Genomic DNA, 24,341 nt, shown 5'->3' on the forward strand with positions numbered 1-24,341 from the left:
AAATATATGTTTTATTCTAGTTGAAAAATATTGGAAATTTGGGTACATACTCATGTAATAGTATGGAAACCATATGCATTAATCTTTGGTATATATATATAAAAGAAAAAAAGAAGAAGAGAGAAATAATAAAAGGGGACAAAATTATCCCAATATGAAATTCAATAATAATCAATGCATATGTTATGAATTAAATTTGATGCATGAATGTGTGTATATGTAAAGTGAGATTATAGGTAGCTAAACTTGATATTAGAATTGTATAGGTTGTGTATGTGTTAGGTGAGAACTTAAGTTAATCAAAGATTCAAATGTAAACTCACTTAGCTATATATATATATATATATATATATATATATATATATATATATATATATATATATATATATATATATATATATATATATATATATATATATCCTTACCTTTACCCTTAGCCTCATTTAGACCTTGAAAAGACCTCATGGTTTTCGCATATGTACAATACTTGTTAATTAGTTAGATGAAAAACAAACTTTAGAAAGCATGATTAGAGGAGAATTGAGTGGATTGACCCTAAATACTTGAGCGACTAGAGCGCATATACATATCCGATGAGGGTTCAATTACTCAATTCCATATTTTCACCTATGATCATTGTTATCTTGCAAGTTTGTTAAATTCTTTTACATGACTTAATTCAGTTGTGAATGTGATTTTGTTATCATTGTCTTAGCCCTTGATTGTATATAGATGCTTTTTTGAAAATTGATTTATTTGGACTAGTTAAATATATATTGATAGTTAGATAGTATAGGGTAGAATAGTTACATACATATAGATAGATTGTATATAGATAGTTATATTGAATAATTGTTAATTCTCCTTCTTACCTTTCTTTGGTATAGCATGAGGACATACTATTATTTAAGTGTGGGGACGTGATGAATCCACATTTTATCATATTTATTTGTTCTATTTGGGTGAATTTTATCAATTTTTCTTGTATTTATCTATTGAAATAGCATAGTTTTATGATTTCTTCCTAAAGTGTGCTTGAAAGTAAAAAGATGCCTTTTAGGCCTTTTAATTACTAAATTTTATTCACTTTAATCTCATTTGATGCTTTGATGTATTTGCTAAGTGATTTCAGATTTCCAAGGCAAGTATGGGTTGAAGAAGTGAGAAAAGAGCATGCAAAAGAGAAGAAACCATGAAAAAATAGAGTTTGGAAGTTTCAGCATCCGTGCGTATGCACAATTGTGAGCTCATGGTGATGCGTACGTGTGACCCGTGTCACTTAAGCTTATTAATTGCAAAACGTTGGGAGAATTCTGGGCCTCCAAAACCCAGTCCAACTCAATTTTTATGCTATTTCAAGGCAAAGTGAAAAAGGATGAAGGGAGGGGGAGCACTTAGGTTTAGGTTTTTACATGTCTTAGCTTAGTTTTCTAGAGAGAGAAACTCCCTATTCTCTCTAGAATTAGGGGTTTTAGCTTAATTTTCACTTTGATTTCTCTTTTTAATTCTTGTTTTAGTGTAGTTTCATTTACATTTTCATGTTCTATTGTCTTTAATCTCTTAGTTTTCTTTGTTAATTTCGCTTTTATGTCACTTTAGTGTTATGAACACTGTTGTTACTTTTAATTTTATTTAATGCAATTTTGATGTTTTATAATTCTATAATGCTTGTTTGAGTTTTATTATTATTCTCATGCAATTAGTAGTATATATTTTATTTTTATTACAATTTATGATATTTTTTCTTGGGTTAACCACCAAAAATGCCCCTAAATTATTTAAACGCTGACAAAAATACACTCGAATTTTACTATCGACAAAAATACCTTTAAATAATTTAAAAATACAATAACAATACCCAACAGTAAATATATATTTTCAAAAAGTACTTTAGAGATTGAATTTTGATATAATTTTTTACAAGTATAATTATAAAAATAAGATAGTATTATACATAAAAATTGGTGATTTTTCGTTAAGTATATATTTTTTATAATTATTTTTGTTAACAACCAATAATATATTTAAAAAATCACAAAATAATATATACTTAACGAAAAATCACGAAATTTTAAGAATAATAATATCTCATTTTTCTAATCATACTTGCAAAAAATTACATTAAAATTCAATCTCTAATGTATTTTTTGAGAAATACATATTTAATGTTAGTTTTTTTTGCAAGATTATCTAACATTAAATATGTATTTCTCAAAAAATACATTAGAGATTGAATTTTGATTCAATTTTTTGCAAACGTAATTAAAAAAATGAGATATTATTATCCTTAAAATTTAGTAATTTTTCGTTGAGTATATATATATTTTTTTGTAATTTTTTGTTAACAACTAATAATACTTTGAAAAATCACAAAAAATATATACTTAGAAAAAAATTATCAAATTTAAAAAATAATAATATCTCATTTTTTAATTATGCTTGTAAAAAATACATCAAACTTCAATCTCTAAGGCATTTTTCGAAAATATATATTTACTGTTGGGTATTGTTGTTGTGTTTTTAAATTATTTAATGATATTTTTGTCGATAGTAAAATTTGGATGCATTTTTGTCAGCGTTTGAATAATTCGGGAGCATTTTTGGTGGTTAACCCTTTTTTCTTTTATGCATGCTAGGTGTTTGACAAAATGTCTGTTATAGTTTTTGTATAGTTTTTCACATTCTTGGCTTGAAATTGGGTAATTAGGTGAACCTGAGTCATAGATGTCCATTCCATATTGTGTTAGGATTGTTAGTTGGTTTGGTTTCCACTAACGCTAGTCTTTCACTAAGTTAATTAGTGAGTTGATTAGGACTTGTGGATTGAGATCAATTATGCCCTTTTGACTAATTCTCGATGTTAGGATTGACTAATTAGGATTAATTTTATGCAACTACCGTGTTTATGGTCTATGATTATGATAGGAATCTTTAATTTTCAATCCTTGCCAAGAACCCCTTTTTTGTCACTTAAATTTTTATTTTTGATTTACTTGCTTTGGGTTTCAATTCCCTTGCATGCTTATTTACTTTCTTGCCTTCTAATTTTTTTACCAATTGCTATCAAACTCTTTGTTTCCTCCATAGCCAATAATAGGACACTTTATTACAATTCTTAGGGAGAATGACTTGGGACTTCAAACTCCCGGTTATTTTATGTTGATTGTGACATCTTTGATTTAAATTTTGATTAAGAATTAATTGTTGGTTTAGACTATGCTTGCAACAAGATTCTATTTTGTAAATTTCTAGATCAACATTAATTTACTACATTAGCCAACTCAATCATTAGTAACTAATTTTACGTATTGCCAGATCGTTAATAAAAGTTCATCAATTAATTTCTCGTTAGTAAAATTCAGCTAGTTTTACTGATACTTTGTAACTGCTAATAATATTATTAATATTAATAACATTTGAAATGTTCGTAAAAAATGTCAATATAATTATTATAAACAAAAAATTATAATAATTATATCACTGATAAAGTCATTAATAGTATTAATAAATGATATTTTTATTATTTATTTACTAACGGATCAATTTATAAAAAATAAAATATTTTTATTTAGATATTAAAGATGATTTGTCCATTGACAAAACTATTTTTAAAAAATATAGAAAACTTGTACTACCATAATATTACTAACAATAATAAAAATAAAAATACATGTATAAATTTTGTATTTATTTATTGTTAATAATAAATAATAAAAACAAATATAGTTCATATAAAAGTAAAATGTTAATAATAGTCATAAATTAATAATAACGAATGCATCATAAATAATCTTTATCAAGAAACTCTTCATTGTTAACATTGTGCTCAAGGCTAGAGGGTCGTGTCAAGGTGGAGAGATCGGCTGGCTTATGAAATATTTAAACAAATATCAAACAATATGCAATTTCATTTGTTATTGTAATTTTTGATCATTTTAATAATCTTAATCTCCACATCAACACTAAAAATAATTTGACTATTACCAACTGCATTCTTGACAATTTAGGTAGCCTCATTGATGAAATTCAATATTTTTAACCTACGTCTCTAACATTAAACTTAGTTTCAAAATCATTTTTTGGACAAAAATACCCTTATGTTTGTTGCTCTCTCTCTTTTTTATCAAACTCTTTTGCAGAAAATTTTCTTCTTCTTTCTCCACATCCCCTTTTTCATATTCGCCAGATCTTCCTCCTTTTTCCACATTTCACGACCATCCTCACACTTGTTCTCTCTCTTTCTCTCTCTCATTTTCCCCCCTCTCTCTCTTCTACGACACTGCTACCCACACCCAACCCCCATTATCACACTCGCACCTTATCCTCCTTCCAACCGACGATGAATTTGGCATTAAGAGTTTGGTGATGAACATTCATGGAGACACTAAAGCTATTCTTGGAGGTGAGAGTGAGCTTGATGTCACTAAAAATGACGTCGTTGAATTGGTTGTCAGGACTGCGAGATCCCAAGAGCTTCGAAATTTGCTACATCATTAAGGGTTGCCTGTTGAGAATGGAAACATTGGGTTCAGGTGGTTGGATCTGACTCTGAAAGTAAGGGCAGTGGTGGCTTAAGACGTCGGACTCATGTAGGTCTGGATCGAGAAGAATATGTTGGAAACATATCGATGATGATGATGATAATGATGTGGTGATTGAGAACATGTCTGAAAGTGAGTATGGTGGTGGCTCATGGTGTCGGGAACATGTCGATGATGAGATGTTGTGGTAATTGAGAAGAACAACTTCTCTCTCTCTCTCTCTCTCTCTCTCTCTCTCTCTTTGATTTTTTTAATTTTATAATTATTTGTTAGGGGTAATTTGGTCCTAAAATTTAAGATTTATGTAAAAATGATGATTTTAAAATAAAATTCAACATTTATTAAGCCAATCACCAGACTCAGCCCAACACGAAGAATCATACAACAATAAAGCGGTCCAAAATACATAAACATACACCTTACTTTATTTTTTTTTATGATATGTATATTCTATTTTTTTTATTGTTCTAGAACCTATGATGCATCATTCAGAATCAATTCTGTTAGGATAAGGAATTTTATAGATTTGGTGGTTTTGGGCGGATTTGATGATCTGTCTCTCATTGCATTCTTGTATGTAATTTGTACATTGTAAACTTTGAACGCATACTGCAATATACACATTTTTCTCATCTCTCTATGTCTATAAAACTTATTATGGTATCGGAGCACACTGAGCTTTGCTAATACCCAGTATGGCCAAAAAGTCCAACCCAAATAACCAGTCTTCTTCTTCTTCCTCTATCTCTCTAACCATGATAGATGTTCCCATGAATCCTTCACAAGTTCCTGTCAGTCCTTATTACATTCATCCAAGTGAAAATTCCACATCCGTTCTTGTCAGCCCTGTTCTTATGGGAAACAACTATCACTCTTGGTCACGATCATTCACCATGGCAGTGATTTCAAAGAACAAACATGACTTTCTCATTGGAACCATAGCTTCACCCTCTATAGATGAGCCTCTTTCACAGCCTGAGAACATTGCAATAATCTTATTTTGTCGTGGTTATTTCATTCTCTTTTTCCATCAATCACACAGAGCGTTATTTACCTCAATACAACTTCATCAGTATGGCAAGACCTTCATGACAGATTCTCCCAATTTGATCTCCTCCCTGTTGCTGAATTACAGGAGGAGGTTTACACATTGAAGCAAGATCCGTCCTCTGTCACAAGATTTTACACTTCTTTGAAAACCTGCTGGGAGAAATTTGAGAACGCCCGACCACTTCCCACCTGTGTCTGTCCGACGAAGATGCATCAATCCCAGGATTTCATAATCTGCTTTATGAAAGGACTCGATGAACGCTTTGCAATGGTTCGGTCCCAACTTCTTCTCCTTGAACCACTTCTGCCTGTCACATGGGTTTTTGCCCTTGGCATTCAACATGAGCGACAACTACAAGCGGCTACTGGTGTTCTTGATAAGCCGTGCATTCTGGCTGCCGCCATCGAAGACCGTCGCACTTATTATGGTAGAGAACGTGGGACGGCGACTCCTGAAATTAGGCACGGCAGCTCCTCCTCGAGAGTCTGTATCTATTGTTGCTGAATGGGGCATATTATAGATGTGTGCTACGACAAGCATGGTTACCCCAGTCATCCTTGATATCCTGGTCGGTCGCGTTTCAATGACTGTGACACAACTCCAGCAGGCAGCGTAATTGTAGCCTCATCTTCTTCACGCTCCTTGGTTCAGAGAGAAAAAGGGGTAGCTGGGTCCAGGCCTCTACCCGAGCCCAATTTTTCTTTAGCTCTATCTCTATAAAATTCTCTCATGACTCTCTTGAAATGAGCTGAGGCCCAATTTTCAGAGCATAAAGATGTTAAAGCTCTCATTCGTTCTCAAATTGGGCTTTCTAGCCTAGATTTGTGTATTCATTTTCTTTGCTTCATTCACATTTTCTCTATTTTAAACAATACATCTTTGCAATTTAATTTTATTGGTGCTTGGATAATTGACAATGATGCTATTGATTATATATCTTCTGATTTATCTTGTTTTGTCTCTTATTCAAAAATTGAACCAATCATAGTTCATATGCTTACTGGTTCTCAAGGTGATGCTCACTACAAAGGGATTGTTAAATTCTCCTCTTCATTAATTATTTCTGATGTCATTTATTTGCCTCAAATTAATTTCAATTTGCTTTCTGTTTCAAAGATTACCTCTATGCTACCTTGTCTCACTTTTTCACAATTTTCATATACCTTACATGCGTCGAGCAATTTGAGGATGATTGGTTTGAGTAAACTGAGAGAAGGGTTGTATGTTCTTGACCAATACATTGCCACCAATAATCCACCTTTAACACAAGGGTTGTATGTTCTCGACCAAGATATTGCCACCAATAATCCTCCTCTAACACACACAATAAATTCAGCCACTCTTACCCCTATCACACATTCAAACTTATGGCATTTTCTTTTAGGTCATCTTTTTGGACAAAAGCTTAATATTTTGCTCAAACATTTTTCTTTTATTCCTTTACACCATGAAGAGGCTTATGATATATGTCATCTTTCTAAGCAAAGAAAATTATTTTTTCCGGAAGTCTTAGCAAGCTAAAGGTATTTTTGAATTATTACATATTGATATTTGGGGTCCTTTTCATCAATCTTCAATTCATAATCACAAATATTTTTTAACTATTGTGGATGACTTTAGTCGATTTACTTGGGTCATTTTGTTAAAAACAAAAAGTGAAGTTCCACAATACGTTAAAAATGTTGTTACCTTAGTTGAAACTCAATTTAATTCTAAAGTAAAAAAATATTCGTTCCGAAAATGGATCTGAATTATTTTTGCATGAACTTTTCTCTTCTAAAGGTATTATTCATCAATGTAGTTATGTTGAAACTCCTCAAGAAAATGGAAGACTGAAACATAAACATCAACATATTTTAAATGTAGCACATGCTTTGTTATTCCAATCAAACGTGCCTTTAAAATTTTCGTCATATACCATCAATCATGCGATTTATTTCATAAATAGAGTTCTATCTTCAATTTTCCAATTCAAAACTCTTTTTGAAATTTTGTTCCAAAACTCCTTCTACGATGATTTAAGAATTTTTGGGTGTCTTTGTTACGTCTTCATACTTGAAAATCATCGTTCAAAATTTGATCTAAAAGTTTATAAAGCCATCTTTCTTGGTTATCAACAAGGATTTAAGGGATACATTGTTCATTCTTTACATGACAAGAAAACTACCGTGGCAAGAAATTTTACCTTTTATGAAATGATTTTTTTCATGACTCAATCCATCAACAGTCTTTCATTATCAAACATCACCCATTTTAAATTTTTGGCCCAACAATTTCCAAAGACCCAAAATAATTTTTTAACCCAACACCCTCCTATACCTATTGGGCTCACTTCCTTACCCATTGGTCCACCCTATCACCCTTTTTTCTCACCCACTTCCGTTACCCCCTTCACCTCCATTACTCTAGATTCTCCATCATCATCTAGTCACTTAACACATAGTTTCCAAAATCTTCTCTCATCACAAATTCTTTCATTGGCTTCTTCTTTTTTTTTTTTCAGCAAAACTCACACAATTATCTCCATTACATTTACATCTTCCCCTACGAGCTCTTTGGCTTCACTAGCCCATTCTTTCTCAAACTCTCCATCTATTACCCCAACATCTTCCTTTCATCCTCGTCGAAGCAGTCGCACCATCCAACCCCTTAATCATCTCTGTGACTATGTTTGCAACTCTTATCTCATGTCATCTACCCCTACCATCTCTTTGTGTCAACATCCCATTTTTTCTGTTCTTTCTTTATCTTCTTTTTCATCTTCTCATAAAAAATTTATATCATCTTTATACTCTGAAATTGAGCCAAAATCTTTTCAAGAGGCTCGCAGTCAGCCTCATTGATGTGATGTCATGAAGGCAAAACCTATTGCTTTGGAGTTAATAAAACTTGGACTTTGGTAGATTGTTCTGTTTTTGTGAAACTTATTGGTTGTAGGTGGGTTTACAAAATCAAACATCCAAATGATTCAATTGAGCATTACAAAGCTCGTTTGGTGGCAAAAGGTTTCATTCAGACAAAGAGTGTTGATTTCTTAAAAAAAAATTTTCTAATGGTTAAACTGGCCACTATTAGAAATGTTCTGGTACTTGCTTCTATTCACAAGTGGACTATTCAGCAACTCGATGTCAACAATGCATTCCTTCATAGTGATCTTATAGAAGATGTGTACATGACTTTTCCACCAGGCTTCAAATCCAATCACCCTAACCAGTGCTGCCGCCTCCTAAAGTTCATTTATGGCTTGTGACAGTCTAGCAGGATGTTGTACAAGAAACAAAGAAATCCTAATCAGATATTTATTGTTTCTTCTTAGGCAACTTTCTAGTTTCTTAGAAAATAAAGAAACAAACCACTGTTGTATGTTCTTCTCCCGAAACTGAATACCGAGATCTTGCCAATACTACTTGTGAGCTTCTTTGGATTCTCATCTTGCTGAAATTTTTGAATGTGTCTTGTGCTCGTCCTCTAACTTTGTTCAACAACAACAAAGTTCTTTGCATATTGCTACAAATTCAGTTTTTCATGAGCATACCAAACATCTCAAAGTTGACTGTCACCGTGTTTAACAAAAGGCAAAAGCCGATTTTATGAAGTTACTGCTCGTTTCTTTCTTTGGTCAATTACCCGATATTTTTACTAAACCTCTCCCATCTCATGCATTTCATCTCAATTTGTCCAAACTGAGAATTATTGATTGCTTCCATCCTCTAGCTTAGGGGGGGGGGGGGCATATTAAGCTAATCATATCACCAGACTCAGCCCAACACAAGGAATCATACAACAATAAAGCGGCCCAAAATGCATAAACATACATCTTACTTTATTTTTCTTTCTGATATATATATGTTCTTTCTTTTTTTTATTGTTCTAGAATCTATGACTCATCATTCAGAATCAATTCTGTTAGGATAAAGAATAGTTTTAGATTTGGTGGTTTTGAGTAGATTTAATGATATGTCTCTCATTGCATTTTTATATATAATCTGTACATTGTAAACTTTGAATGCATACCGGAATATACACATTTTTCTCATCTCTCTTTATCTATAAAACTTATTAATGTTAGGGATAATTTTGAATGTTAAAGAAGTTTTTAGGACGACGATTTTAATTTTAAGACAAAATCTTAGAGACTAAAATCATATTTAACCTTTAAGTTAGTGATTAATAGAGATGCCTGGGCCAATTCAAAATAAAAAATACATTAATTGTACCGTCGCCTTTAGAATTAGTAATAACAGTTAATCATTTTTATTATAAAATTTACCACGCTAGGCATCGTTGGTAATGGTACATTTTTTCTACCACTTGTTAATATATATTAAAATAAATAATTAAATTATAAAAATCAAATATTCAAATAAATTACAAAATCAAATAATATCAAATTTATTAATTACTAAATAAATAATAAAAAAACAACAAAATTCAATACAACAAAATCCAAAATCTATAAATGATTTCCTTCGAGCAACTTATCATCATCCTCGTTGACCCTATGCCAGTTGTGGGGAGTGATGCGTTTACATGGTGGGGGTAGTAGATCGTCATCAACTCTGTAATTATAAGACTGCATTTGTTTTCAGACACAAGATATTAAAATAGAAATATAAAGACATAAAATTATGTTTAACAAATGATGAGATATGAATAAAAATATTGTGTTTAAAAATATTAAATTAATATATTTTGTGTCTAAAAATATTAAATTAATATATTTTGTGTCTAAAAATATTAATAGAAGACATAATTTATTTTTTATTTTTTATTATTTTTATTAATTTTTTATAATTATATTTTTTTTCATAAATTTTTTGTTTGAAGAAATGAGAATAAATTAAACTTTTATAATTTGTTCTAATTTATTACCAAATAGAATATAAGAATATTAATTTTTGTGTCTATCATTTTGTCTTATTTTCAGTATCTTACCTTACTCTATTTTTCGAATAAAATATAGTCTAAGATCTTACCATCCTTGGCCCAAAGGAAGTGGAAGGGACATTGGTGCCCTTTTGGAAGAGTCACTTCGCGTTGACTGCATGAACTCATGATGGAATACTTTGAAGGAAGAATAGTTAAAAGTATACATGAAAGTTCATATGGAAGACACAATTACGCTCAAATTATTTAATGAGTCATTTGTACACGCTAATTTTATACTCCGCTGGTCATATTCACTACTCCGACAATGAGAGTGTATTTCCATTAGTAAAATTGAACACGTGCATATAACGATTTCGTCCACCCTGACACTGTTTTCATCAGTAATGTGGCTCTTTAGTGACACATTAGATATTTGATTTTAAAATTTAATTTTTAAGTAAAAGATTTTACTTCCGTCATCCTTCCTTACAGCAACACAAATTGGAGAAATTTCTAGAATCCTAACAGAAAAAGAAGATAGCTACATTGCAATGAAAGAAGAGCTCCATCTCGCTTAGTTGTGCTAGTGCTTTTGACTGCTCATCTTCATTACTAAGGAACAAGAAAAAAAAGTTTTACTACAACAATGGCAAGTGCTTATATGGGTTTGATGCAGTGATGCTCGAACTTTGAACTGATTTGAATCCGGAAGTTGTTTTTTCAGATGTCCTTTGTGGGAGGTATCTTGTTGCATTACATTTCTTTTATACATTTTTGTCATTCCATAATTTCTGTTCCTCCTTTACTATTTTTTGAAACTGTATAGAGAGTTGAACAGAGATGTGAGTAGTTTATATAGGTTGATGAAATTAAAGAAGGTGGAAAAAAACATGAGAATTCAGAAAAGAAATGAAAAAAATCAATGGAATGAGTCATGTCCAAAAAAAGAAGAGCTTACTATTGGTATACCAAAAAATGATAAAAATGTGAGGAATAACAAATCACAATTAGTCAAAATTAGGGGAGAATAGAAGTGCATTAAGAAAAATAATGATGACTATTTGCCTAGGATTGGAAACTTGTATCTTGTTGTTTATGGTAATCGATCAAAATTAAAGTTTGGAGTGTAATTCATATGCTCGGCTGTGTTTATTGTGTAATTTTCATTGAACGAATGAAAATTTATTTTCTGATTTATGTCAATTCTAAACAAGTCCAAAAAGCAACAATTAAATTGCAAACTAATTAAATTTTAAAAATAATATAAATTTGTTACTAAAGAGTCACATCACTAATGAAAACAGTGTCATGTTGGATGAAATTATTATATATGTGCAGTTTTATTAACAGAGACATATTTTTATTGTTAAAATGGTAAATGTGACTATCAAAAAATAAGATTTATGTGTACAGTGTACACATAATTTATTAAATGATTCAGGTATAATTGTATTTTTCGTATGGATTTTTATGTGTATTTTTAATTGAGGAAAATACACTCTTAATTGAGTTTTTTGTTAGCAGTTGTAATATGAAAGTGTGAAACATAAAAAAAGATGATAAAAAATAGTAAAATAAGATGCTTGAAATAAAAATCAGATCAAAAAATAAAATTTATGTGTACACATAACTTATTAAATGATTCAGGTATAATTATATTTTTTGTGTAAATTTTTATGTGTATTTTTAATTGAGAAAAATATACTCTTAATTGAATTCTTTGCTAGCATTGTAATATGAAAGTGTGAAACATAAAAAAAGGATAAAAAAATAGTAAAATAAGATGTTTGGAATAAAAATCAGATGTTAAAATATTATGGAACTAAAATATAGTCCAAAGATTAAAATCTAAAATAAGTACATACTTTATCCACTATATATATATGTCGGAAGTTCTACAGGTGGTATGGGAAGCTATGGTTAAAAATGGTCAAAAGTTGACTAATCTATAGAAAGAGGGTAGATGATTTTGCCTTGACTAATTTTTCAAAATGCTTTAGAGTGGGTTTGAACCCTTGACCTAAGGATACATGAAAAATAATCATACCACTAGGTTAGAAAATTTATTACATTTTTATGTACAAATTAATATATATATATCTTTTATTTTACTTATATTCAATTTATTTTAATTTTAAAGTCACTCATTTTAAAATTAATGATATTTTATTTAATTATAAATTTTATTAAATATATAAAAATTAAAAAAATAAACAAAAAAATTTATTAATCACAATCTATTTTTTTATGATTATATGATATCTATTAATATTATTTTTTCAATAAATACTTGTAGTATATAATAATAGGTAAAGATTCACATGTAGTTGTCTTCGTATGAAGTTAATAATTGAAAGATTTTAGATGATATTTAGTTAAACTTGTCAAATCATCTAACAGTTCTTAAATATTAACTTCACATGGAAATAACTATATGTGAGTTTCTACCTATAATAATATAGTAATATACTAAATATAAACTAATTAATAAAGTATTAAAATTTGAAAATGATAATTATTTTTATAAAAATAAAATAAAAGTATTTATAATAAAAAAATAATTAAATTTTATATAATTATTTAATTATACCGAGTTAACCGGTTTGATCAATGACTTATCGATTGACCCAATGACCCAATAATCTTATACCGATTCTGTCCTGATGTCTATTAGGCTGGTGTGAAACGCAATAATTTGCATGAGTTTAATGCAGGGTAGACTTGCAATTACGTTGCCTAAACAATATTTTTTATATTTAAGTTTTGCAAGTAAGTGAACAAATTTCAATAAATTAATTTTTCCTTTTCTTAATATTGGTCCAATATAAATAGTTATGAATTTGTGAAACAAAACATCTTCTCTAATTTTTTTTTCACATATATATATTGAATTATATTTTATATATGAATAAATGTGTGTCAAAACAGAAAAACATGGTCAATGTAAAAAATAAAAAAGAAACAAGGTCACTGATAATAATGAAATACATAGCATGGTATCGTTACCCTTGTCGGTAATTGGTCTCACTATTGAAACATACGGGCAGTGGTTCCCCGGGATTCAGCCATCGTCACTCGTCATGTCTATTTTACTTCTTGGACCCATTTGTGTGCAATGGATGTGCACCCTTGTTTGATTTTTTATATAACTCAAACTAAGGGTTTTAAGAGCTTTTTTAACTAAAGGATTTTTTTTTCCATTTGTAAGTATACTTTGAGTAAGAAAATTAGTGAAAACAAAAAGAATATTTAAAAAATTGAAAAAATGGTCCATAATTAGTATAACAAGCTATTATTAATTAGCAAACACGTGTTGTTTAGACAAACAATATGAGGAGGAGTTGACAAATCAGACATGAGTTATTCATTGCATTATTTGAATTCAGACAGAACAACAACATTGTCTACTGTTTCCGTTGGTAATAATGCAGCTTCTTTTGTTTCTTTCTCTTCTCTTGTGTATACATACAGTGGATTCCAGTGATATATATGACAACGGAAAATAATTGGTGACCCCAAATTCAACTAACTAATATACATGATTAAAAGATGGAGTGGAGGCCAGAATAATTAAAGTTTTTATAGAAAAACAAAAATGTTGCAATGGACGATTTCAATACCTTCAAATAAAGTAAACTGAATTAGTCTTGCATTGAAAAGTGTTTAATTGTTTGTAGACTATAGTAAGAATTAAGAAAGCACTGGAAAGAAAAAAGGTCATGATACTTTGGCGTAGGGGATACAACGGAATCATTTTGTAGCTTTCCCTATTTTCATGGGAATCCAAGTTCTTTATTTTGTATTTTTCTCAAATAAAAGAGTTTAATTCTATGTAAGTGTTCACAATGTAGTTTGGATTGATTTTAAAAAAATTAATTAAATTAAAAGTATTTAATTTGTTGTAGTTTAAATTCGATTGGTTAGATTTAATTTTCAATCCAGTCTAATCCAACTTTTTTTGAGACTTGGACTAAATTAGACTATTCCGCTTAGAAAAAAAATTAACATTTATGTTCGTTGGTCGGCTCCTGAACAGGTCGGGTGGACAGAAGATGCGAAGGTGGATAGATGAGGGTGTCTTAGTCCTGGGTGCGCTGATCGAGGGTCTGCCGAGCTGGCGAGCACTTGAGTTGGTGAACGGACGAGGGGGGGTGCCACCTGCAAAGACGCTCCGACGCTCAAGTCAGAAATCGTACAAGCAGGGGGAGTAATGTAGAAAGTGACGTACCTCGGGGGAAGAGCCAATCTTCCCCTTATATACATGTCAGTAGTGGGCCCCTTATGGGACAGGCCCATATTCCCAAGGACGCTGTCCTGCAGCCGCGTGTGAACCGTACAGGACGCGTGTCCGGGTCGGGTACTGCTCGGGTCGGGTCGGCCCAAAGCTGGTTCTGGGCCGGGCCGTAACAGTGCCCCCACGCGCCAATGGTAGTCGTGGGAGCTACCAATGGCGTGTCGTCTCGCATCTCGTCTGGTCGGTCGCTCGTGGGGAGGACGTGTCCCCAACGCGCGTCTCTTGGTTGCTCAAACAACCGTTTCATCGCTTCGTTTCCTGTGCCGAGCATTGAATGCTCATAATGGGGTAAAAAACCCCGTTTGAAAAGACCATTTTGCCCCCCGGCGTTTCGCGCTCTGGAGGCAGTTTTTAAACGAGTGGTTTTGATACTTCTGCACTTTATGCACTTTTCTCGCACTCCCTATTCTCCCTTCTTCCTCCTTGCTACAAGGCTTTGCTGTGGTGCCTCCGTTCGTGTTTCTTGCATTTTCCCAGATTCAACTTCATCTTCCTTTCATCGATTCAGGTAACTTTTGGATCATCCCCTTTTTATGCATTATTCCTGTATGCTTGTTGTTTGGTTCTTTGAAGTTATCGTGTAGCCTCTTAGTTGCGAGTAGACGTGTTAGGGGGAAAGGTACCATTCCAGGGTAGGTTTTTTCTCGCTCTTAGCCATTTAGTCTTGCTTGGCCTTAGCCGGGAAGTCGTGAGGGCGGTGTGTGTGTTCGGCTTGAGCAACCGATCTCTTAGACTAACTGGATGGTACCCCCATGTAGGTATGGCTCGCACGGTCTCCCGGGCATCCGTTAACCCCGCGGCGTACGACCAATATGCTTGGGTCGTCTCTGATGTAAGGGATTCACCCAACCAAATGGGCGAAGAGGAGCTCACCGAGTTCCGACAAGCCGGGTATCTATGCGGCGGGACTGACGAGGAGGCCAACTACGACGTCTTCGTCCCGACTCCCCACGAGCGTTTGTACGAAATCAACTTCCAACCCCGCCAGGTCGCCGACTGGATTTGGTTCTATAAAGCCATGTTTACTCAAGTCGGGGTCCGCATTCCGTTCTCCGCCTTTCAGATGGCACTCTTAAACCGAATCTCCGTGTCACCGTCGCAGTTGCATCCGAACAGTTGGGCTTCTATCCGCTGTTTCGAGATGGTCTGTGAATATCTCGACCTGCCGGTGTCCGTAGATGTCTTCCTCTTCTTCTTCACCCTCACAAACCCTTCCAAGGAGGGGAAACATAGGAAAGGGTTCATGTCCTTCCGGGCTGCTCAGGGTCGGAAGATTTTCGGCTTGTTCGAAGATTCTTACCATGGGTTTAAGGACAAGTATTTTAAGGTCCGTCCGGCCAAAGATCGTCACCCCTTTTGGTTGTCTCTGGAGGGGGCACGGCTCATCCCGACTTATTGGAGCTTCGGGGCGGGAGCCAATAGTTTTATTAAGGTGGTTTATAAAAACATGTCGGCAGTAGATCAGCAGATTGCCGAGGTGCTAAACGCGGTTTTTGGGAAGAACCCTGTAAATCCCCATCTCCTTATGGGTGATCGGGAGTCCGGCCGTAACTATATTTGTGAGATGCTTTTCACTTTTCCCTTTATCTTTTTTCCCTTTTGTTGGTATTATGTGACGATTAACCGACCTCCTTTGTTTTCCTGCAGTGGATATGTCTGCGTCAGTGACTGGTCTTCCCGACCTGTTTCAGACTTTCCTTGGTGGTGGTGATGATGAAGAGGATAATGATCAATCTGTTGCTGAGACGTCCGCAGCTCCCCCAGAGGACAAAACTTCTTCAGGGCAGGAGGCCGTTGTTGGGGGGACCGGGACCTCAACGCAAGCCGCCCAGGTCGAGGTCGGGAAAACGGTTCATGACTCTCCCCCTCGCGAAGTGGTAGGTCAAGGGGGTTCGACGTCCGCTCCTGATGATGACGTGGAGGTGGTCGTCCCTACCCCTAAAAGGAAGAGGCCGGCGTCTTCTAGTCCCGAGGGGGTCCTCACCGTCATGGAGAGGAATTTTGATGCAAGTAACTTTATAGATACCCAACTCATTCCTGGCACTGAGGAGTACTTCCATGAGTCTTCCCTTGCCGGGCAGGCGAGGTGGATGTACCGAACTCTTCTGCGGGGCGCCGTGATAGCCCGGAAGGCCGAGTTTGAGCTGTCCGGGATGGAGTCTCTCCGTCGGAAATTGGACTCCGCTGGGAAGGCCAACAATGAATTGAAAAGTGAAGTGGAAACTCTCCGGCAGCAGTTGACTCAATCTTCGGAGAAGTTGGACGCCGCCGAGAAGAAGGCTACCACCGCTGAGCAGAAAGCTACCTCCGCCGAACAAAAGTTAACAGCTGCTGAGAAAAAACAGAAAGAGTCGGACGCGACGATTGAACGTCTGGTCGAGCGTGAGATGGCTCTGGAGAAACAGGTCGGCGAGGCGCAGAAGCGTACGGCCGAAGTCGAGAAGGAGAAGCAGGCCGTGGAGGCCGATCTGGCAACGTGGAAGGCCAAGTATAAAGACGTCGTCAAACAGGGTAAAGGCGCGATTTTGGGCACCGAGGAGGCCCTGAAGGCTCAAATTAAAATTGTTGCCCCTGAGTTCGACACGTCGGCAATTGGCGTTTTTAAGATTATTAAGGATGGCCAGGTTGTTGATGTTCCGAAGAAATGAACTCTTTGTTTCATCGTTTTTGTTTAGCCGTTTTGTTTTGGCTTGTAGACAGTTGTTTTTAGCCGTTTTGGCTTACGAACAGTTTAATCTTAGCCGTTTTAATTTTGGCTTTGTGAACAATGACTCTTTGGCCGCTTGCTCGTGTTGTCGCGATGACGTTTTTCTTACTCGTCCGATCGTGTTATCGTTTTTAGTAACCGTTTTTGGTTTATAGTTGTTTATATCGGCGGCCCGTGGGCTCTCGTGTAGTTGCTCGTTACAACGGTAGTTGATGACCTCCCGGGGTGATCAGTCCCGGGTTAGGTGTCGTTGCTAGTCACGACAAGATGATTTATCTGAAAAACGGAGGTAAAATAGAATGGAGAATTTGCACGAGTGTATCTTATTCGGTATCCACGTAAAAGACTTGAAAGTTACTATGAAATTCAAATGGCAAGTTAACTACTTAGCTAGATTAGCTGGCAGGTTGCTGCGTCCTCTAGGAGTAGAATCTTCTAAGGTTGTCCGCGTTCCATGTTCTCGGGACCTCCTTGCCATCGAGCCTTTCTAACTTAAAGGCCCCTTTTCCCATCACTTTCTTGATTCTATATGGGCCTTCCCAGTTGGCCGCTAGCTTGCCTTCTCCTGGGGTCGGCAGGCCGATATCATTTCGCCTCAGGACGAGGTCGTTTGCCCCGAATTCCCTCTTGAGCACTTTAGTGTTGTAGCGGAGCGCCACTCTTTGTTTTAGCGCCGTTTCTGTCAAGTGGGCCATTTCCCGGGCTTCCTCTATCAGGTCCTTTTCTACAGTTTCCTCTACTCCCTTCAAAAGCAATCGCGGGCTTGGTTCACCGATCTCCACGGGTATTACTGCATCCACCCCGTACGTTAGTCGGAAAGGGATTTCCTTGGTGGAGGATTGCTCGGTTGTTCGATAAGACCAGAGGACCGATGCTAGCTCGTCGGCCCAAGCACCCTTTTTGTTGTCCAACCCCTTCTTTAGCCCTGAGAGGATAACCTTGTTGGCGGACTCCACTTGTCCGTTCGTCCGAGGGTGTTCTACCGAAGAGAACCTTTGCCTTATACCTAGGCCGTTGAGAAATTCTGTGAACTTTTTGTCAGCAAATTGTGTGCCGTTGTCCGAGATGACGACTTCTGGTATCCCGAACCGTGTTATCACCTGCCTCCACATGAATTTTCTGCAATTGGCTGAGGATATGCTAGCCAATGGTTCGGCTTCTATCCATTTGGTATAGTAATCAATTGCCACTATGAGATATTTGACCTGCCCAGGGCCGACAGGGAAGGGCCCTAAGAGGTCGATTCCCCATTGAGCGAATGGCCGGGAGGTCGTCAGCAAGCTCAACTCGTTTGCCGGTGCCTTGGCAAAGTTGGCGTTCTGTTGGCACTTTATGCACTTTTTGACAAACTCTTTGGAATCTGCCATCATCGACGGCCAGTAGTACCCAGCTCGGATCAACTTCCTTGCTAGGGCTTTTCCTCCGATGTGGTGCCCACAGCAGCCCTCGTGGACTTCCCTGAGGACGTAGTCCGTTTGGTCGGGGTGTAGGCACTTCAGTAGGGGCTGGCTGAGCCCTTTTCTGAACAGCTGTCCTTGGATGACGGCGTATTTGGCCGCTTCTCTCCTTAATTTCCCCGCATCCTTTTCGTCACCAGGGACTTGGCCGTGTTCTAGGTAGTTGGTGATGGGGTCTAGCCATGAAGGACTTAGGGTTGTTATGTGTAGTGCAATTGCAGGTTCCCTTGTCATGCCTTGGATGAGAGACCGGTTTCCCTCCCCTGGCTTCGTGCTGGCTAATTTTGATAGGAGGTCTGCTCGTGTGTTTCTTTCTCTGGGTACATGCTGGACCGTGACCTCGTCGAACTTTTGGCTCAAGCTTTTGACCTTTTCCAAGTACTTCTGCAACAAGGGGTCCTTGGCTTGATAGCTGCCGTTTACTTGGGAAGTGACGACTTGGGAATCGCTGCATACTTCCAGCCTTTTTGCGCCGACCTCTGTTGCTAGGGTCAAGCCTCCTATGAGGGCTTCGTATTCTGCTTGGTTGTTCGAGATGGGGAACTCGAATCTGACCGATTGTTCGTATACGACCCCGTTTGGACTTTCTAGGATGATCCCGGCTCCTCCGAAGGTCTGGTTGGAGGCTCCGTCCACATGGAGCTTCCACCGTGTACCCATGTCTTCGCCTGGGTCTCCTGTTACTTCAACCAAAAAATCCGCCATCGCCTGCGCCTTGATGGCTTGCCGGGGCTCATACCGTATGTCATATTGAGAGAGTTCGATGGACCAAGTCATCATTCTTCCCGCCAGGTCGGGTTTTTGGAGAACTTGTCGGATCCCTTGGTCCGTTCTGACGACCACTTGGTGACTCTGGAAGTACTGTTTTAACCTTCTCGAGGAAGTTAGGAGTGCTAAGGCTAGCTTTTCCAACTTGCTATATCTTAACTCTGCTCCTTGTAGGGCCCTGCTTATGAAGTAGACTGGTTGTTGGGTCCTCCCGTCCTCCCGCACTAGTACTGCGGCCAGGGCTTCGCTTGTTATAGCGAGGTATAGGTACAGTGGTTCCCCGTCCCTTGGCTTCCCGAGAACGGGAGGTGCCGCTAGGATTTCCTTGAAGTGTTGAAAGGCTTCTTCGCACGCGGGTGTCCACTCAAACGCCATCCCTTTCTTCATGAGGTTGAAGAATGGCAGGGCCTTTGTCGCCGAGGCCCCGAGAAACCGGGAAAGCGATGTCAATCGCCCTGCCAACCTCTGGACGTCCTTGACACAGCCCGGGCTCTTCATCTGAAGTATTGCCTGGCATTTCTCCGGGTTGGCTTCTACCCCTCTCTGAGTTATCATAAATCCTAGGAACTTGCCGGCTTCCATGGCGAAGGCGCACTTGAGGGGGTTCAGCCTCATACCATGTTGACGGAGGGACGCAAACACACTTGCCAGGTCGTTTAGGAGGTCGTCAGGTCGTGTCGTTTTTGCCAGGATGTCGTCCACGTAAACTTCGACCGTTTTCCCTATGAGGTCGTGGAATATCCTGTTCATCAGCCTTTGATATGTCGCCCCTGCATTTTTCAAGCCAAACGGCATTACCTTGTAGCAGAAAGTTCCTCCTGGCGTTATGAACGCCGTTTTGTCTTCGTCTGGTCGGTGCATCGGTATCTGATTGTAACCGGAGTAGGCGTCCATGAAACTCAGATACCGGTACCCCGCCGCAGCGTCGACGAGTGCATCTATGTTGGGGAGAGGGAAGCAATCTTTGGGGCATGCTTTGTTAAGGTCAGAGTAGTCCACGCACATTCTCCATCTGCCATTGTGTTTTTTCACCAATACCACATTTGAGAGCCACGTCGAGTAGTCCACTTCTCGTATGAAGCCTGCTTCTAGGAGGCCGGCCGTTTGCTTGGCTACCTCCTCTGCTCTCTCCGCCGACATCTTTCTTCTTCGTTGAGCCACTGGGCGTGCTTCCGGCTTGACGGCTAGGTGGTGTGAAATGATTTGTGGATCAATGCCCGGCATGTCGGCTGGCGTCCATGCGAACAGGTCCTTGTTGGCCCTTATCATTTCAATCAAAGGCTCCTTCAACTCATGCGGGAGGTTCTTGTTAACGAATGTGAATCTTTCCCCTTCGTCACCGATGCTAAATTTCTCCAGGTCCCCTTCTGGTTCCGGCCTCGGGTTGTCCTCTACTCTGGCATCGAGGCCGGCTAGGAATACGCCGGATGCTTCCTTGGACTTCTTTCTGAGGGAAAGGCTGGCGTTGTCGCAGGCGACCACCGTCTCGAGGTCTCCTCTTATGGTCCCTATGGATCCATCATCGGTGACGAACTTCATAACTAGTAGCTTGGTGTTGATTATGGCCTCAAAATCATTGATTGTCTTCCTTCCCAAGATGATATTGTAGGCTGTGGAGTCTCGGAGGATCACGAATTCGGCCATCGCCGACCTTCGGCCTTGCATCTGTCCTACCGAGATCGGTAGGGAAATAACTCCGTCTGGTTTGATGAAGTGGTCGCCTAACCCGATAACCCCGTGCTGGTGGGTCGTCAGGTCGGCATCCTTCAGCCCCAGTGCGTCGAACACGTTTCGGAACATGATGTTTGAGTCGGCCCCAGTGTCGACAAGGATCCGTTTGACGAGGCCGTTTCCTACTCTGGCCGTGATGACCATGGGAGGGTTTTCCGGGGCGTCGCTGAACCATTGATCTTCTGGGCCGAAAGAAATGGACGGGGGTTTTTTGGTACTCTGCACTGGTGAAGATGAGATCGCCAGAACCTTGGCGTCTTTCTTGTGTGCCGACCGAGATTTTGGTGCAGTGTTCTTTGCCGTTACCACGTTTATCACCGTGAGGCCGTGGTCTCTGTCTTCAGACTCTTGTCGCCGCTTGACCGGGCGTGTCTTGCCTTCCTCGTCCTGGTCGCGATAACGCCTTCTCGGCTCCCTGATGAGATGGGAGAACGCTGCCAGCTTTCCTTCCCTTATCGCTTGCTCTAATGCATCCTTCAAGTCGAAACAGTCCTGCGTTTGGTGGCCATATCCCTTATGGTAATCACAATAAAGGTTCTTGTTTCCGCCTGTGCGGTCCTTGAGTGGTCGGGGCTTCGGGAGAATTCCTTTCTCCGCAATTTGTTGGTAGACTTCCATGATGGGGAGGGTGAGTGGAGTGTAGTTAGTAAATTTCCCCACTCGAGGGAACGGTCTAGGTGCTTTGTTTGGCGCCTCCTCCCTGGCCTTTTCTTTCGCCCTCTCCCCGTCGCCACCGAACTGACGAGCCTGGCCGTAACCAGACTGCCGCTTATTGGCAGCCACGACTCGGCTGACTTCTTCATCGTTTATGTATTCTTTGGCCACTGTTTGGATTTCATGCATCGTCCAAACCGATTTCGTTGTAAGGTGCTTTCGGAAGTTCTCGTTAAGGAGGCCGTTCGTCAGGCAGAGACTGGCCACCGAATCGGTTAAGCCGTCGATTTCCAAGCATTCGTCGTTGAACCGATCTAAGTACCTCCTGGTCGGCTCTCCCTGTCTTTGGGTTACCCCGAGAAGGTTGATAGGATGCTTGGCCTTTGCTATTCGCGTTGTGAATTGAGCCAGGAATGCGCGGCTGATGTCTGAGAAATTGTAGATAGAACCTTGAGGGAGGCCGTTAAACCATTTGATCGCTGGTCCTGCTAAGGTCACCGGGAAGGCACGGCATCTCACTTCGTCGCCTACTCCCTCTAGATTCATCCTGGCCTCGAAGGCCGTCAGGTGTTCTAGAGGGTCTTGAGTTCCGTCGTACCTCATGTCCGTTGGCTTGTCGAAGTGTTTCGGCAGCCGGACCTCGAGGATAGATCGGTGGAACGGGGTGGCGCCCATTATCACAGGTTGTCGTGTTCTTCCGTCTTCGCGACCTCTTGTCGCTCGATGGGTCGGTCTGCCTCGGGAGTAGATGATCGTGTCATTTCGTCTCCTCATTATGGGTGACTCCTCCCGCGAACTCTCTGCCTCCGTCCGCGGGCGGCTTCGGTAAGAGTCTTCCTCCTCGCTTCCGGGAGACGGGGTATAGCTCGGATCGGTAGAGCGTCCGTCCCGCTCCCTGTCGGCAAGCTGCCGCTCCAGGTTCTGGACTCGGTGGCGCAGCTCTTGCATTATTATGGCGCTATCGCCGCCTGTTCCTCCGAATGGTCGTGTCCCCGTGCGTCGATGGGGGGGACCTTCGCCGCCCCCCTTGCGAGGCGACGGAGGCTGCCCCCTCCGCTCCGGCAGCCCGGCCTTGGTCGCCAAGACCCAGTACAGCTTCCATTTAGACGTCCCCACAGACGGCGCCAATGTTCGTTGGTCGGCTCCTGAACAGGTCGGGTGGACAGAAGATGCGAAGGTGGATAGATGAGGGTGTCTTAGTCCTGGGTGCGCTGATCGAGGGTCTGCCGAGCTGGCGAGCACTTGAGTTGGTGAACGGACGAGGGGGGGGGTGCCACCTGCAAAGACGCTCCGACGCTCAAGTCAGAAATCGTACAAGCAGGGGGAGTAATGTAGAAAGTGACGTACCTCGGGGGAAGAGCCAATCTTCCCCTTATATACATGTCAGTAGTGGGCCCCTTATGGGACAGGCCCATATTCCCAAGGACGCTGTCCTGCAGCCGCGTGTGAACCGTACAGGACGCGTGTCCGGGTCGGTTGGAGGGCGCGTGTCCGGGTCGGGTACTGCTCGGGTCGGGTCGGCCCAAAGCTGGTTCTGGGCCGGGCCGTAACAATTTAGAATTTTAAAAATTAACGATAAATATAACTTTAATTGATGATGAAATAAAAATTTAATAATAAATTAATTAAATTGTCGCATATTATACAATGATAATTTTGATCGGTTTAGAAAGGTAATTCTAAAACCAGACTTAATCTAATCCATGCAATTTACTAAAAGTATGTTCTAATTCAATTTGACTTAAAAATATTTTATAAATTCAAAAAATATTCCAAAATCCGTCATTATATATATTTATTATTTTATATTTTTATAATGAAATAATTATTTATTAAAATAATTAAATCATACAATTATATGATTTAATTTTTGTGTCCATATATTATTATTCAACTTAATGTTTTTGGTTAGGTACGCAACAAAAAATTTAAACAACGTGAACAGCAGACTAAAAATTTGGTCCAATAAAATTTAAAAAAGAACACTCCACCTAAATTATCCAATTAAAAAATTTTATTCAGTAATTCAAATTTTAATAATCTATTATACCCTAATTTACCAAAACACCAACTTCTCCTCCAAACTCTCTACAGTCGCAGCGGTCGCTTGGTCGGCAATAAGGACCCTCATCGTGGTTGATCTCCTCTAGACCAGAAACGAACGGCGCCGTCTGGCTCCTCCTCGCCGTCGTCACTTGACTTGCCACACACTGTCACCAGCGTCGCTCACTCCTACTAAAAATAACCATCCACTTAAGGATAAAAATAA

At 38.7% G+C, this 24,341-nt stretch overlaps 2 protein-coding genes across 2 annotated transcripts; both read right to left on the reverse strand.

Annotated features, from left to right (window-relative positions):
• Positions 1 to 17,881: 17,881 nt before the first annotated feature.
• Positions 17,882 to 19,624, reverse strand: LOC130956845 (uncharacterized). The gene is made up of 2 exons (XM_057883805.1): positions 18,668 to 19,624; positions 17,882 to 18,562 (listed from the first exon to the last, which is right to left on the reverse strand). The coding sequence occupies exons 1-2, from the start codon at positions 19,622 to 19,624 to the stop codon at positions 17,882 to 17,884; spliced, it is 1,638 nt and encodes a 545-aa protein (XP_057739788.1).
• Positions 19,625 to 20,586: 962 nt separating this feature from the next.
• Positions 20,587 to 23,020, reverse strand: LOC130956846 (uncharacterized). Its single transcript, XM_057883806.1, has 2 exons — positions 20,726 to 23,020; positions 20,587 to 20,625 (listed from the first exon to the last, which is right to left on the reverse strand). The coding sequence occupies exons 1-2, from the start codon at positions 23,018 to 23,020 to the stop codon at positions 20,587 to 20,589; spliced, it is 2,334 nt and encodes a 777-aa protein (XP_057739789.1).
• Positions 23,021 to 24,341: the final 1,321 nt, after the last annotated feature.

The sequence above is a fragment of the Arachis stenosperma genome, chromosome 10 (assembly GCF_014773155.1).
Source record: "Arachis stenosperma cultivar V10309 chromosome 10, arast.V10309.gnm1.PFL2, whole genome shotgun sequence".
In the NCBI taxonomy this organism is placed as follows: domain Eukaryota; kingdom Viridiplantae; phylum Streptophyta; class Magnoliopsida; order Fabales; family Fabaceae; genus Arachis; species Arachis stenosperma.